Raw genomic sequence first — 15,289 nt, forward strand, 5'->3', positions numbered from 1 at the left:
CAAAGCCTGCCTGCCTTATACAGAGTTGGAAGACAGCTTGGGAAACTTGAAAAGGTTGTTTTTAAAAATAAAATTAAGTAGAATGGGGATAGAGTTAAGTGGTGAAGCCTGGTCTAGCAAATAAGAGACTGTATGTTCAAAGCCCAGTAATCACACCTTTTGCGCACACTCAGTGAATATCTTCCACTTGGGCTGATTAGGTTCTCCACAGCAGGGTCAGTTCACGATCCAGGATAGAATGAGGATAGAATGAATAAAGACAAGAGAATAACAGTAAGTGCTGCTGCTAACCACTTTTTCTCTAATTAGAATCTTCCATTGTTAATCTCAAGCCTTTTGTCATTGTTTTGACATGTCTGCGTCTATCATTTCTGCAATCTTTTTCCCCCTACCATGACCTGGCCCCCAACCAGGACCTGCCCATGTGACATAACACCTATTCCTATTCTGTGTGATGTTGATTCCTTTGCGCCTTTTGTAATTTGTTGTCTCAAACATGTGTGTGTGTGTGTGTGTACATATAATAGACATACAAGCATGTACATATATCTATTGTATATACAATATATAATATACATATATATATATAAGAGAGAGAGAGAGAGAGAGAGAGAGAGAGAGAGAGAGAGAGAGAGAGAGAGAGACAGACATGTACATGTGTTTGTTGTTAAAGCACCACTCCTAAGGAGCAAAGAGAACAGTTGCTTTCTGAAACATTCATCTTTAAAGTGAACATTGTGTGTTCAGAGAGATTTCTCTGACCCAGATTATAACCATCTCTGTGATGGAAGCAGTCCCTGCAGCTCTTTTATTCTCTGAAATATTTATTTGAGCATGCTGATTCCTAAGAATGTTAGGTTTTTTTTTATCTTGATGCCCAAACAAACAAGTTTGTTATTCTCTTCCTTCCATTTGCTATGTATGCCTTATTTCATCCTTTATCATAATACCAATTACCTTGCTTTGTGACGGCTCTTCACATAAAATTTATACCTTCTGCCGACAGGTTCAAAAGGCAGTTTCAATGAGTGAATAAAGAAACCAATAATCTAACTACACCGAGAGTTACTGAGGAGACCAGGGTTTCCTTGTGCCCCTTGGATTCCCACTTGGCAATGGAATCCATGCAACTGACAAATGTGTAGACAGCCATGTTGGGTAGTCTCCATAAACAGCAAAGAGTCACAAGCGAATCTCTATGTAGTGCCTTTTGCTTGTGCTAGATGCTTCTCAGTTCTCATTTTTGTTTTGAATTCCAAAATGATCTTAAAGGGTAGGAAAAATATTTGTAGGGGATTTGGCTATATATAGACTTACCGAATAGTGTCTGTTTTCATGGGAAAGAGGGAACTAGAAGAAGGGAAAGTTTCCCTTTATAGAGATTGAAACCCCGGTCTCCCGTGTGCCTGGCTGGCAGCTTAGTGAAGTGGCCCCGATGCTGAGCTGGGCATTAATGCAGTCTTCGGTTGAGATCTTCCACTGATGGTTCCCATGGTTGGCTGTGGGAAAATTGCTTAATCTGTCTACTTCATCTGTAAAATTGGATTATGCCAGTGTTATTTTGGAAGGATTAAATAAAGTATGCTTGGAAACTTGATCCAACCCTACAGTAATAAAAGTTGAAAAGTTTGTTGGATGTTAATTTTATGTTGTTTCCAATTACTTCCTGGCTGTTTCTTTGTGAAGCTATGGCACCATTCACAGGAGAGCACGTTTCTCTATAGAAATTGACCCAGTGTACATGGAGGACCCTTCCTCCCCCAGAACATCTCTTTCTGGGTGTGTTGGTTTGGATTCAGTTTTAGACCAGTTAAGGGTTGGCATGGGAGGATCCAGCTTACCTGCCCATGAAGCAAATCACAAACGTTCCTGTACTAAGAACATGTGGGAACGAAGGGAAGGAGGAGGGAGTGCGGAATGGAGGGCATGGAGAGACGGAAGGGAGAAGGGAAAAAGGAAGAAAGAGAGAAAAGAAGGAAGAAAGGGAGGGAGGGAGGGAGGGAGGGAGGGAGGGAAAGGAAGGCAAGAAAAAGAACAAGAGGGAAAGGGCAGACAGCAATAACTAAGAAGCACAAAGTATACGAAATCAAGAACGGCTGAGAAGAGAGACTTCTTAATATTGAGACAAATGTAGAACAGAGAAGACAGTTGAATTTAAAACCAGATTAAACTTATTGACTGCATCTTGAGGCTTTTCTGCTGAGGTAGAAGGCACAGATTGTTTTCTTTCCTCTACAGAGATATCAACTAAAAAGTTCTAAAACTCTCTTGCTTCTAATTACAAGGGTAGATGGAAAGTTTCTCACCATATACACACCCAGTAGCAGTTCTCTTTGTAGGTTTCTACTGTGTATATATATTCATACTATTCATACCTGCTGCTAGTTTTGACATATGGAGGATAATTGTAGCCTCAGTACATTCAGAACACAGACATACGGAATATTGCACAAATGTTAGCATATAGTACATCTCTGTGATTAGAGCCCAACACTCTGATTCTTGGGCTCCTCTTCCAAAGTAATTCATCCTGTGAGAATTACTTAAAATAGTAATCATGGACCATCTTGTGTCAAATCTATCTGAGTAGAATCTACTATGATACAGTATAAAGATGTTTAGACTCATCATTCAAACTATACCTCCAAAATACCTTTGTAACATATGCTCTGTTTGAGACACCCAGGTTTTTTTTTTTTTAAGGCAAATACTACAATGAGGATATGTTTCTGCTTTGTTCTTTTCTCCTCCAACATTAATTGATAAAGGTTTTGCATGTTCTGTCTAAATAATTACTTTTGATTAGATGTCTCCTGCTTCATATTTGACAGTTATAAGAAAACATCTTTCTTATGAGATTGAAGTCATAACTGTACTGAGCTGTCAACGTCTAAATGAAATTCAATTTAGAATAAATAACTGGAAACTACTTGGCAGTTATGTGACACGTTAGAGATGACACACTTTGACACAATTTCCAACTTTGGAGAACCATACAATAGAATCCTGTGCCACTGGGCGTTGGTGGCACACACCTTTAATCCCAGCACTCGGGAGGCAGAGGCAGGCGGATCTTTGTGCGTTCGAGGCCAGGCTGGACCGATAGCCTCCGAAACAATACAGAGAAACCCTGTCTCGTAAAAACCAAAAAAAAAAAAAAAAAAAAAAAAAAAAAGAATCCTGTGCCATTGTTTGTTCATTCTGTGGCATTTGCTTGTTTGTTTTTCCCTACATGTCCCTTTTGAATTCTTTGACATGCAATAAAAGTAGTATAGAAGAATAATTCACCCCTTATCCGTACTAGGAGAATTTAACATTTTCTAGCAAAATTCATCTGTTAATTTTGCCCATAGTTCATATGCTCTACAATAGCCATTTGCAATAATAATAGTTAAATATGTTTGCCATAGAAGACATGTTAAAGATTTTCTAATAAGTAAAAAGGTACGTGTTTCATGCAAAATTCTGTGACAAAAATTCCAAGTTTTAGAACTTCATACACAAAGATGTGTTTAAAAATGTCATCCCTCCCCCCCCAGTCTTTGCAGTCATTCAATTAAAGAAAGGGGATAAAATGGAACATTAGGAGAAGGAAATATGAGTCAGGAGAGCCCTCATGTTTCTATATCAGATAGATGTTGTGGTGGCCACGAGGACGATGTTGTGGTGGCCACGAGGACGGCATGGTGCAGAAAGCACAGGTGTGTCTGTAGTGGTGTTCTCAGGTCACAGTTATTCCCTTAAACTCATTGAGTCTTTTTCCATAGAGAAAATTTGGCTTGTTTCTCTTCTCTTCTATCTGACAGTTCCCATGGGTTTCCTTCTGTCTAGAATTTGAGAGGATTAATTAACATTAAAAATATTACTAATGCTATTATTTCTTTGGGCAAAGAGTAGTAATTCTGACCATGTTTGTGTATAAAAGCTTAATTTAAGTGTTCCAATTCCATGCACCTATTTTACTCTAAAATCATATAATTTTGATGAAATAATTGGTTTGATTTTATATAGTTGGTTGTTGCTTAATCCGGTTATCACTCAAACCTAGACAACTCATACTTTGTATGCATCCAGATATAATGGAGAATTTTATTTAAAATATTCTATATTGTCCATATTTGTTTTTATGTGTGACTGACTTCATATAATTTATAAAAACTTAGAAGTTAATGTATATAGCACCTTGTTAGTTGGTAAGAAGTTTGATGGTGAGTGCTGAGAAACTGGAACCAGAAATAACTTTCTCCAAATAACAGGAAGTCCAGGGACATGCAGTTTTAGCTGTCTAGTATAGATGTGGCTCAGTGTCTTGGGCTCCTTATGTCCCCAACCATCTCAGACAGGATGTCTGTCTTATAAGAAGCAGAATAGTGAGGACTTTCTACTACCTCCTTAAAGACATTGCCACGAGCTGCACTTATGTGGGTTCCTGGAAGCCTTTGGAGTTTAGTCCTATCACCGACCTTGCTTCACATTAATATGATCCTGCTTCCTTTTGCTTACTCAATGGCTAAGGCACTGAAGGTGTGTGCCTCCATTCTTACTGCCTAGAACCAGGGAATATGTAAATTCAAGACACGAGTCCCTTCATTACTGTCTGTACTTAGAAGGACATTGAGTTTGCTTCCATTTATAGCCATGAAGTTAATTGAAAATTTTGCCTGCTTTCCAGTTTATCTTGGGGACTATGCAGACATTCATGTTTTATGACGATATGCCATGCTGATAATTATCACTTCATTTAATAATAGAGATTAAGGATTCTTTGTGTGTTGGAGGGGTGGAGTTCAAAACAGAGTTTCTCTGTCAGTTTGGACCCTGACCTAGAAATCTTTCTATAGACCAGGCTGTCCTGGAACTCACAGAGATCTCTGTCTTTCTCTGACTCCTGAATTCTGGGTTTAAAAGAATGTGCCACCTGAACGAGGATGTCATATTGGAGGTCTGGTTTATCTATGGGGCCTCTGGTAGTGGATCAGTATTTATCCCTAGTACAGGAATGGACTTTGGGAGTCCATTCCACATACACAGATACTCTCTCAGTCTAGAGTCATAGGGGAGGGCCTAGGCCCCCTCCAAATGATATGGCAGATTTTGAAGATTCCCCCATGGAAGGCCTCACCCTCCCTGGGGAGCAGAAAGGGGATGGGATAGTGAGTTGGCTGGGGGCGGGCAGGGGAGGAGGGCAGGGAGAGGGAACTGGGATTGACATGTAAAAGAAGCTTGTTTCTAATTTAAATAAAAAAATGAAGAAAAGAAAAGAGTGTGCTACCACTACCGGGCAAGGATTCATTTTTATACTCACTGCCTAAAAGTGATCATAAGTTTTGAAAAAAAAAAAAGAGGAAATTCATCTCTGGTTTCATGTCAGAATTAAATGATATGAAATCTCACTAGTAGGAGCAACTAAATTAGCAAATTTGATTAAGAAGTTTGTGTTAATACAAAGTTCAAACATGACTCTGACTTATATTAATTAATTACTGTTGGGAAATTTCACAGGTGTAAATTGCTTCGGGGGAAATAAATCAAAGACCTGAAATTTATTTTGTATCTCGGAGGGGGTAAATCATTAATTTTAAAGTTCCTATATGAGTTAAAGGATGAGCAAGTGAAATCATTCTCAGAAGACTATTTTGGCTGCAGGTAGAGGTGCTATATTTCTTCACAATTGAGCTTCTGGTTTTCTCAAACACTTGGTGTGAGCCATTGTGAGTAAACATTGTTCCCTGACTGAGGGCAAGGTTGGAGTAACACTGTGCATAACTGCAACCTACTGTCATCTCTACAGTCTTAATTGTCAGTTGTCTTGGCCTTTCTTGTTCCCAAATGCTTCCTCCTACATAGATTATGTCATTTCATTTTCACAAAGCCTGCTATTATTGCTATTGTTAGGTTTTAAATGCCACCCTTTGTGACTCTGTGTGACTCTGGCATTTCATAGGCATGGCTGTTCTGTCTGGAATGCTGTTCTTAGCATTCTGGGCCCCCCCCCCCCCTTGTCTCTTGACTTCTCTAGGACCTTCACCTGACCTGCCATCTTGGGAAAGTGTTCATTTTGTGGGTTCCCAAGAGGCTATTCTTTCTCATGGCACAATTTACATATTGTTGTGATGGTTTGCACATCTGTTTTCATAATGGAACAATTACTCAAAAATTGTCTATTCATTGTTTGGAATTATGCTGACTGACACTATTTAATTTATTAACATAGTTTAGGAATGCTATGGTTTTTGCCATAATTAAAAAAAAAGAAAAGGCAATTAATTGTCCATACTATTTTGCCAGTGACAATGTGCTAGGCTCTCAACAGTGCCCTGTCCCCTTGAGTTTTGTGTAGCTGTCAGCACAGATGCTATGCTGGGTCACATATTATAGAACATTTATTGTTCAGATGCTCATGTACCTTATGTACTGCAACTTTAGGGAATCTCTTATTTCAAGTATTTCTAAAGACTTCTTTTAGTACTGAAGGAAAAGGTCATAGGTGAAGATGTGAATGATTTTAACATTTATTTTATAATTTATTTGGGGTAGAGGATACCCTTGCCATAGCATGCCTGTAGAGGTCTGAGAAAAACTTGAAGTCATTTCTCCCCTTCAACCATGTGATTCCCTGGGATCAAACCAAGTCCTTCTACTTTCTCTAAGTGCCTTTCCTTACAGAGCTGTCTCTTCTGCATGACAATGTAGACTGTTCTTTTATTTTGTTTTGTTTTGTTTTATTTTGGAATTGTTATTGCAGCTATGATTGACTTTCCTTAATTAACTTTCTAGAATACTGTGGTTTCAAATAATGGTATCTTAAAACTGTAAAGTTCAGTTTATAACACGCTTATACCATAACCAGCACTAAGTATTTCTGAGTATTCCTTCTATAGATTCAGCCAATTACTAGATAAAAATCATTTAGAAAAAGTCACAACATTACTGAACCTCAGCATTTTACACTGGCTGTCATATAGATCAGGGCAGCCTTGACTCTTTGTGTAGGTGAGACTAGTCTTGATCTCGTGATCCTCCTTCTCTGCTTCTTGAGTATTGACATGGTAAGTGTTTGCCACCATCCCTGTCTTTGGACACATGTTTTCTTGTTATTCTTAGGAAATTCAGTACAACTATTTACATTTGCATTATGTTAAGACATTACAAATCCTATATACAAATGGGAGAATATGAGTAAGTTAAATACAAAATCACCTTGTGTAAAGGTCTTGGGCTTCCATAGCTTTAGGTACCCAAGAGGAATCCTGAACTAATCCCCCAGTAACACCGAAAGATAACTAAGCTACATGTATTTGTGGATGGTAGTATGATATAATGATACTTGAATGCACTGTGGGTAATTTGACATGTGTGTCTGTAAGTCAGCCTAATTATGTGGGAAGGACATGCTTTTTTTCAAATTTTAAAATGATTTTTCTCTTCCTCACAAAAACAATGATAGTTTTTTTTTTACTGAAAAATCCTTTTATTTTCCTTTCAATATTTTATATTTTCTTTATAGCAGTATGTATGGCAGATAGGTATGCAAAGAAACTTTATTAACAAAGAAATGTGATGCAGTCACTTACCCTGAAAGACTAACTGTGGCTCCTCAGTTTCTGTGCTGGGGAGATAGTCTTTTCTCATGGTAAGCGGATGGTACCAGCATTCCCATCCACTGCCCAGTTGATGCCAGTGGCTGACACCCCTGCTTGCTACTTAGTTGATTTCAGTGTCCAGCACCTCTATTTTGACAACCATGCTTTTTAGTCTCTAGACAGTGCCAAATACACCCTGGGGTGGAAAAGTCACCCTTGCTTTAAACTACTGTGCTAAATAAATGTTTCCTTCTGTCTCTGTCAGTGTTTAGGGCCAACTAGAGATTTGTGTACCACTTATATTTAATTGTGCCTTTAACTCTGCCCAATCCACGGTAGTTACTCTTATGACTGGTTTTCATTAATCAAGTTGTATTACTCCTGTGATTATTTTTTAAGTGGCAGTTTAGAAGAAAGGCTGTTAGAGGACACTAGAGGAAAAGGTGGATAAACCTTTCTCCTGGAAGAAATTCTGCACGCACATTGGTAATTCTTAGGATTATCCGTAAACATTACCCTCAAAACCTGATATGTCTTAAGAAGGAACATTCTTTTACTACTACTGCACTTCGGCGTGTGTGTGTGTGTGTGTGTGTGTGTGTGTGTGTGTGTGTGTGTGTGTGTGCGCGCGTGCACCTTGCTTCTGCGTGTAACATTAAATAATTTTCTAGAATTTAGGTGTTAGAACTAGTAACTCAAATGTTCATGTGTATTTTCTTTGAGTGAAACAGATAGTTGTTATTTCTCCTTCTCCAGGTTGTATAATTTATTACTGGCCTTATTTTGAGTGACTGTTCTAACAGAATGGAAGAATGTGAGAAATGAGAGAAGTAAAATATTTCTTAAATATGCCATATTTCATAGCCCCCAAATATATAAAAATGAACCTGTTGTCTGTAATTTCAAAAATGGTATAATTCTTTTCAGTTTATCTCTCATGTGGTATTTTAATCTAGTGTTAATACATACAAAAAGTCCATTTACTTGCTTGCCAGACAACTTTGCACAGTGTGTATAAAGCTCTTTCTGACTATATTTTGGTATAGTCATATATTAAAATGTATTCTTTTGATATAAGGGTTTATTGTCATGGCCAGTATGTAAACATTCTGTGTCACCAATTTGAACAGCCATGGAAAAGATTTTGGTGAGAAAAATCAAGTATACTCCAAGTCTTAAATTATTTGCAGACTGCTGAACTTGTATTTTTATGTACTTGTTACTATATACACAATCTTTGCATGTTATTTAAATTATGTCTTATTTAGCTGGGTGTGGTGGTTGCATACCTTTAATACTAGCACTTAGGAAGCAGAGGCAGGCAGATCTCTGAGAGTTCAAAGTCAGTCTGGTCTACATAGTGAATTCCAGGCCAGCCAGAGCTATGTAGTGAGACCCTGTGTCAGATAGATAAAAGGGTGAGTGGGTGGGTGGGTGGATGGATGAATGGATGGTAGATAGATATAGATAAAAAGATAGATGATAAACACTAGATAGATGGTAGATAATAGACAGATGGTAGATTATAGATAAATGATAGGTAATCATAGATAATTTGATAAACAAATGATAGATTGATAGGTAGAGAGATGATAGATAGGTAGGTAGGTAGGTAGATAGATAGATAGATAGATAGATAGATTGATAATAGAAATCTTCTTGCCTAAGGGTCAAACTAACCTCCAGTTAGTTTGTTAATTCCTACACTTTTGTTTTTTCCTGTATAACATCAGGCCAATGGCAGTGTTTTTAATCTGTTTGTGCATCTGTGCTCACTAGCCTTTAACAATGTCACCTGGATGTGTAGCTACCCTTTCTCATTCTTTAGTAGGACATGTTATTAGACTGCCTTCTAATGTAGTAATTTTCATGCCACTTGTTTTCCTGTTCATTATCTTAGAACACTGTATGCATCTGAATCTTGCTTACTTTATGCAGTATACATAACAAGGTAAAGGGATCGTGAAGTCTTTATCCCATGCTAATCAGTCACGGTGGCTATCTGACCTGAAGTCACTCATTATTAACTTTATGACACAAGGCAGGATTGGGAAGGTTTTATTTTCATACTGCATGCCATCCTCTGTTTTGTGTATATTTTATGAACTGGAAAGTGACAGAACATAATCTATCAGCATAGCTCATCCCAAGAGGCCAAGCACATTAGTCTGTAGGCATGTCGACTTTAGGCACAGAGTCAAATTCATGCGCATCCCCAACTCATTCACTCCATCTATCCTAATAGCATATTTGCCCTTTAGGAAGGTAATTATATAGAGACTAATTAGTGGGCTTTTTCAGTTACTCAGGTGGTAGAAAAGATAAAGAGGGTTCTGACAGAGTTACAAAGATGAACCTTCAGGGACAAGTAAAGGGCCATAACATATGGGTCAATGGCTCTGGAGATTTTACAAAGCATGTAACTGAGAAGAGCAATGAGGGACCAGGCATACCAAACAGCTTTCTGATTTTAGCAGCTGATCCTGATGATGCTATCAATATAAGGAGGGGATTTTTTAAATTCATTTATCTGATTTATCTGATGTTGAACAGTAGCTGCTTATACTACTCTTTTGTTGTTGTTGTTGTTGTTGTTGTTGTTGTTTTTGGATGTGTTGGCTTTAGGAATTCCAGTTAGGTCTTAGATGGCTCAGTCAGCTGATAGAAGCATCTGGTACCGGGAGAGTATTCTTTATTTCAGTGGTGAAGGCAGTGTGCTTCCATACAAGCCACATTGATGCATGATGGTGTGCAGACCATTTGTTTATGAAGAGTAGAGGCCGACACTACTGCGGAAGACCAACCTCCCATAAAGCAGTGTAAGAATGACCAAGTAGCCAGGCTTTTCATTCTGTACTGGATGGTCTTGGGAATGGAAGAATGCTGGGGAAACGTGATGCCAAACCTAAGGGAGGGTGGAATCCAGGAAGTAAGATACAGTCAGCAATTTCAATGACGGTAGTTGAGCGGGCAGTTCACATAAGTAGGCAGTCCTCATGGTGAAACATGGAACCATTATATAACAGAACCAGGGGGAGGGCAGCCTTATTTGTTGTTGTTGTTGGTGGTGGTCATTTGTTTGATATTTAAATAGCCGATCTCTTCAAAACATAATCTCAGAGATCAGATTTAGAGATTTGTAAGGCAGTGGAAGGCAATTGTGTAGGCCATAATTTTCCCACCAGGCCCCATCTTTCAAAGGTCTCATCACCTTCTAGCAGAGGCTCCACTGAGGGTCCCAGATTCCTAAACATGAGTCCTTGGCAGACACTCAGCCATTTCTAACCATAGCAATACTCAACAAAAGCATGTTTTGACAATAGCTTTTTCTTTGCTCTGACCTCCAGTTTACTCCTCTTTCAATAGCCAAGGAAGCTGCCAAGTGGAGTCTACCATTGGCATCGTAACAGCAGTCCTAGGCCCGCTAGATTTACCTTATGTCTGTTAGATACTTACTGTTTACAAGACAATGGCCTAGACCGAAGCCCATTGGGAGGGTTTCTAATTAGTTCTGTTTCCTGACATCTTATTTTCATAGAAATGATTATTCTTGAGTTTCATTGCTGTCATAAGGGTGGGGTTGGGAATGGTTGATTAATACATGTGGGTACTATTTAAGTTGCCTCAGAGAGAGGTCCCTAGAGTCTGAGGTTCTGGAGAGGAAGATGTGTTTCTGCCTGGTAGACTGAAATTTGCAAAGCGTTCTGAAATTCAAGTTTATTTGGCTAACGCCAAGCAGCATAGAGATAGATGGCCGTCAGTTCTTTTCGTTGTTTCTTTACTGCATCTGGATCTGTCTTTGCCATTGAACCAGACTGCTTTTAGCCTTTTGCCTCTTGGGGCGTCGTGAACAAATATCACCCAAGCAACAACTAGTAAGCGAGGCATCTCATGTTTCTATGCGTGTATCCCTGCCTTCCAAGGTTTCCTCGGTGAATTGATGAGAAAATGTGTGTCCCCCCTACAGAAACCCAGGTGGCTAGCAATTCAAGTGGAAGGGGAAGAAGTCTGGCAAGGGGAAGGTTTATTGGTTACAGAAGTCTGTTTGAAAATCTTTCCTAATACTTTCTCATGGAACAAGGCTACACTGATACCTGTGTTGGATTTTCCCTCCTGAGAGATCATTTCCTTCCATTTAGAATTTAGTTTTATGGTGCCAGGTCAGCATTTTTATTGGGCTGTTGACCATTTTTACCATTGGAATATAAAATGAAAATGTGTGGTTTTCTGTTTAGGCATACAAGCCCTCTCAGTATCTCTCTTCTCCTCATGCAGAGGGTTGCTGCTCCAGGAGAACAGCAGGTTTACTGAAGCATTGCATTATTATAAACTGGCCATCGGGAGCAGGCCGACCCTGGCTTGTAAGTAGAATTGAAGTTTTGGAATCTTTCAAATGTCTCCTTTCATTTGTAATAATTGTCTCTCTTTGTTAGAACCTTCAGAGAAAGCAGCTATATGTGGCATTCCTATTTCTAAATATTTGTTAATGTTAACAATTCTTTCTGTGAATTTCATTCTTTAATGCCATTTACAGTTTTTGCCAAGTACTCTGATTGCTCAGTCTTCCATTTAACTAGATTTTGAGCTCAAAATTCTTGAAAATTCAGTTGAATGAAAAGACAATTATGTTTTTAGGAATACTTAGGGTCATTACTACCTATGTCTGTTCCATACATATTTAATATTTTTTTAATAAATAAGAAATATCCTTTGGAACAGAGATGAAGCCAATATACCTTTTATCCACGGTGCATGTCAACTCAACTTTCTGTCTGTTTTCCTCTTTCAGCCGCATATTTAAATACGGGCATTATTCTGATGAACCAAGGGAAGACAGAAGAAGCCCGGCGGACATTCTTGAAGTGTTCTGAGATTCCAGATGAAAACCTGAAGGACCCTCATGCACATAAGAGCTCTGTAACCAGCTGTCTATACAACCTGGGCAAACTCTATCATGAGCAAGGACATTATGAGGTATGTCCTGTCCTCCTGTTCTGAGTTAGCCTTAGTGTTGTCTAACCTGCAGCCTTCTTCCTGGGGCCACTACAGTCTTTTGAAAAGTTATATTTCAATGTATGTTGACAAATGTAGTTACTGTTAGCACACACCCAGCCCACCATTTCTTTGATTCAAGATACAGTTTCTAGAATCATTACCCTTTTATTTCATGTTTGATATTTTTTTAAAAAAGGACATTATTTGTACTCTGAATATTAAGAATGTAACTTAATCTAAATGTGACCTATTTTCCTTAATTCTTTTAAAAACAGTTGAATAAAAATGTATTTTTAATGCTGGAGGGAGTAGTAAGCAAGATATTGTTTAGTAAATTAGATGATACCCCATCCCTGACACGTTTCACTCATAGAAACCATGTCTGCATGGCATCCGTGGTCACTCTCCTCCCTTAACTTTCTTCTGTCATTACATACTCACATCCCACCCACAAACTTGTCGTCATCTTAAGACTGCAATGTGAGCTAAGTGATGGTGTCACCATGCCTTTAATCCCTCTACTTGGGGGGCAGAGGCAGGTGGATCTCTATGAGTTTGAGCCCAGCCTGGTCTACAAAGCAAGCTCCAGAGCTTTTACACAGAGAAACCCTGTCCTTCCCCCATCCCCCCTCCACAAAAAAAAAAAAAAACCAAAACACAAATACTCAGCTTCAACATGAGGAAGAAGATCCGCCTTTTAGAACAATTTCATTTAACGGTGTCAGTGACTCTGTCAGTATGAAGATGTTTTCGCTTGCTGGCACTTTGTTTCTACCCCCACGGGTTGCTTGAGTTAAAACATAGACTTGGGATGATGACTAACGAGTTACTTCCAAGTACAAATGTTTTTTGGCTCTTCTTATTGAGTAGTCTATGTGAACTGGAAAATTTATATTAAAAAAGTACATGGCCAACATTCAGTTCCTTGTTAAGCTAAATTTTTATGTGGCATTCCTCACTAGGCTGTTTTCACTCGTGAAATTAAGGCAGTGTGATGGCAAAGGAAGGCTCAATTATTTTACTCTAGTGAACCATTAAGAAATAGAAATGGGTAGCTTTAACTTTGGAGAAGTGTTATTATCTTACTTTCAGTGACTATCCCTGTCCTCTAACGATGATTTATCTTTCTTTTTGGTCCTTAAATTAGGAAGCCCTGAGTGTATATAAGGAAGCAATTCAGAAAATGCCAAGGCAGTTTGCCCCCCAGAGCTTATATAACATGATGGGTAAGTACAGCTCTACCGTTTTAATTGATTGTCGGGGGCTTCTGGAGAAGGAAGAACCTGTGTTTAGGTGCAGTGGATTTCTACTGTCTTATTAGTCACAGAGCAATGCTCCCACTGTGTGTTGTCCAGATTGTGGCAGAGCACTCATCCTGATTTGAGCAAAGCCATGAACTAATACAGCGTGCCCAACACATTTGCCGAATTCCATCATTTTTGTAAAGGACTCTCAATGTCATTTGGGGACCAAGTAGTACTGTACCTCTATGCAATGAGAAAGTAATATCTTGTACTTGTAATATCTCATAATGTGTATAATTTTGGTGATATTTAGGTATATGTGGAATATGTATTTATACAGTGAATTCACCAGATTTACAGCATATTACTCACTTGATCAGAAGATGTTCAGTACTCAGTCTGAAGCAATGTGGAGATGCGCGAACTGTGGTACATGTAAAGGATGCATCTTGTGTTGCTTTCATGGATTAAAGTCTTGGGTCCCTGTGGGGTTTTTTGTTTTGTTTTATTTTTTTTTTCAGAACAGTATTTGAAACTAGAACGAGACTGTGACCATGGTAAATGTGCTACCTCAATAAGAACAACATCTTCTTGTGTTGAGTGATCCATTTAATTATCTTTACAAATCAGAATGTGTATAAATCTAGGATACAGATTGCTTTTTTCCTGGTGGGTTCCAAAGATGAAGAACTGGAAATTCTAATCAAGCTCTTATCGCCTACGACTAATCCATTACTGATTAGGAAATGTTGCCACGGCTATTTGATGGCAGGGATAAGTAAAAGTACTTATGAAGCACGAGACCCTTGGAAAAATGTTCATGTAGTCTGGATGCCATGTTGATGGGTTAGCATGACTCTCATCTCCAGAACTGGAGATGAGCATGACTGCTTCTCTATGCCAATCAAATATTTCCCTTTCCCCAAAGCAGAAACTGCAAGTTCAGACCCACCATGCATCAGATATAATTAAGTCCTTTGATATTGCCAGGCCTTCTTAATATATATGAAATAACTAGGATTAGGCTGTGTGACCTACAGGCTAGTATTTATTATAAATCATGTAATTTGAGAAATTTAATACTACCTGCTTGGTTGTTCATTCACACAAATTCCCAAATATTCCATGATTTGAATGTGTGTTTCTGGTGAAAAAAAAGCACCTAATATTCTATTCTTTTCTTAAATGACAGGAAATGCAGACATAGGTCAGATATGAGATGAGGCACGGTATAGCTTTCAGTAAACTGAAAAGAAAATCAAACTTAAGAAAGGTTAATAATGCCATTTTATGTCTCTGGGAGATTCACCTCCAACTGGTCTAACCAGCAATAAAGTGTTTGAATGCCCACATCAAAGAGGGCACAAGATATTTCTCTTTGATATAATTCCTCCATGGTAAAGATTAGCTTCTTTTATTGGATTAAAACAGTGTCTTTTACTCTTAAGCATTTTACCATCTGTCCAC

The 15,289-nt window shown here is 38.5% G+C and overlaps 1 protein-coding gene across 2 annotated transcripts in view; it reads left to right on the forward strand.

Annotated features, from left to right (window-relative positions):
• Positions 1 to 15,289, forward strand: part of Tmtc2 (transmembrane O-mannosyltransferase targeting cadherins 2) — a 356,561-nt gene that overhangs the window by 209,533 nt on the left and 131,739 nt on the right. For both annotated transcript variants that reach the window (XM_005068036.4, XM_021225985.1), the window contains exons 5-7: positions 11,859 to 11,944; positions 12,373 to 12,557; positions 13,726 to 13,804. In XM_005068036.4, coding sequence (XP_005068093.1) covers positions 11,859 to 11,944; positions 12,373 to 12,557; positions 13,726 to 13,804 — 350 coding nt within the window. The remainder of the gene's footprint in view (positions 1 to 11,858; positions 11,945 to 12,372; positions 12,558 to 13,725; positions 13,805 to 15,289) is intronic.

Source organism: Mesocricetus auratus, unplaced genomic scaffold (genome assembly GCF_017639785.1).
Source record: "Mesocricetus auratus isolate SY011 unplaced genomic scaffold, BCM_Maur_2.0 Super-Scaffold_100011, whole genome shotgun sequence".
Classification (NCBI taxonomy): domain Eukaryota; kingdom Metazoa; phylum Chordata; class Mammalia; order Rodentia; family Cricetidae; genus Mesocricetus; species Mesocricetus auratus.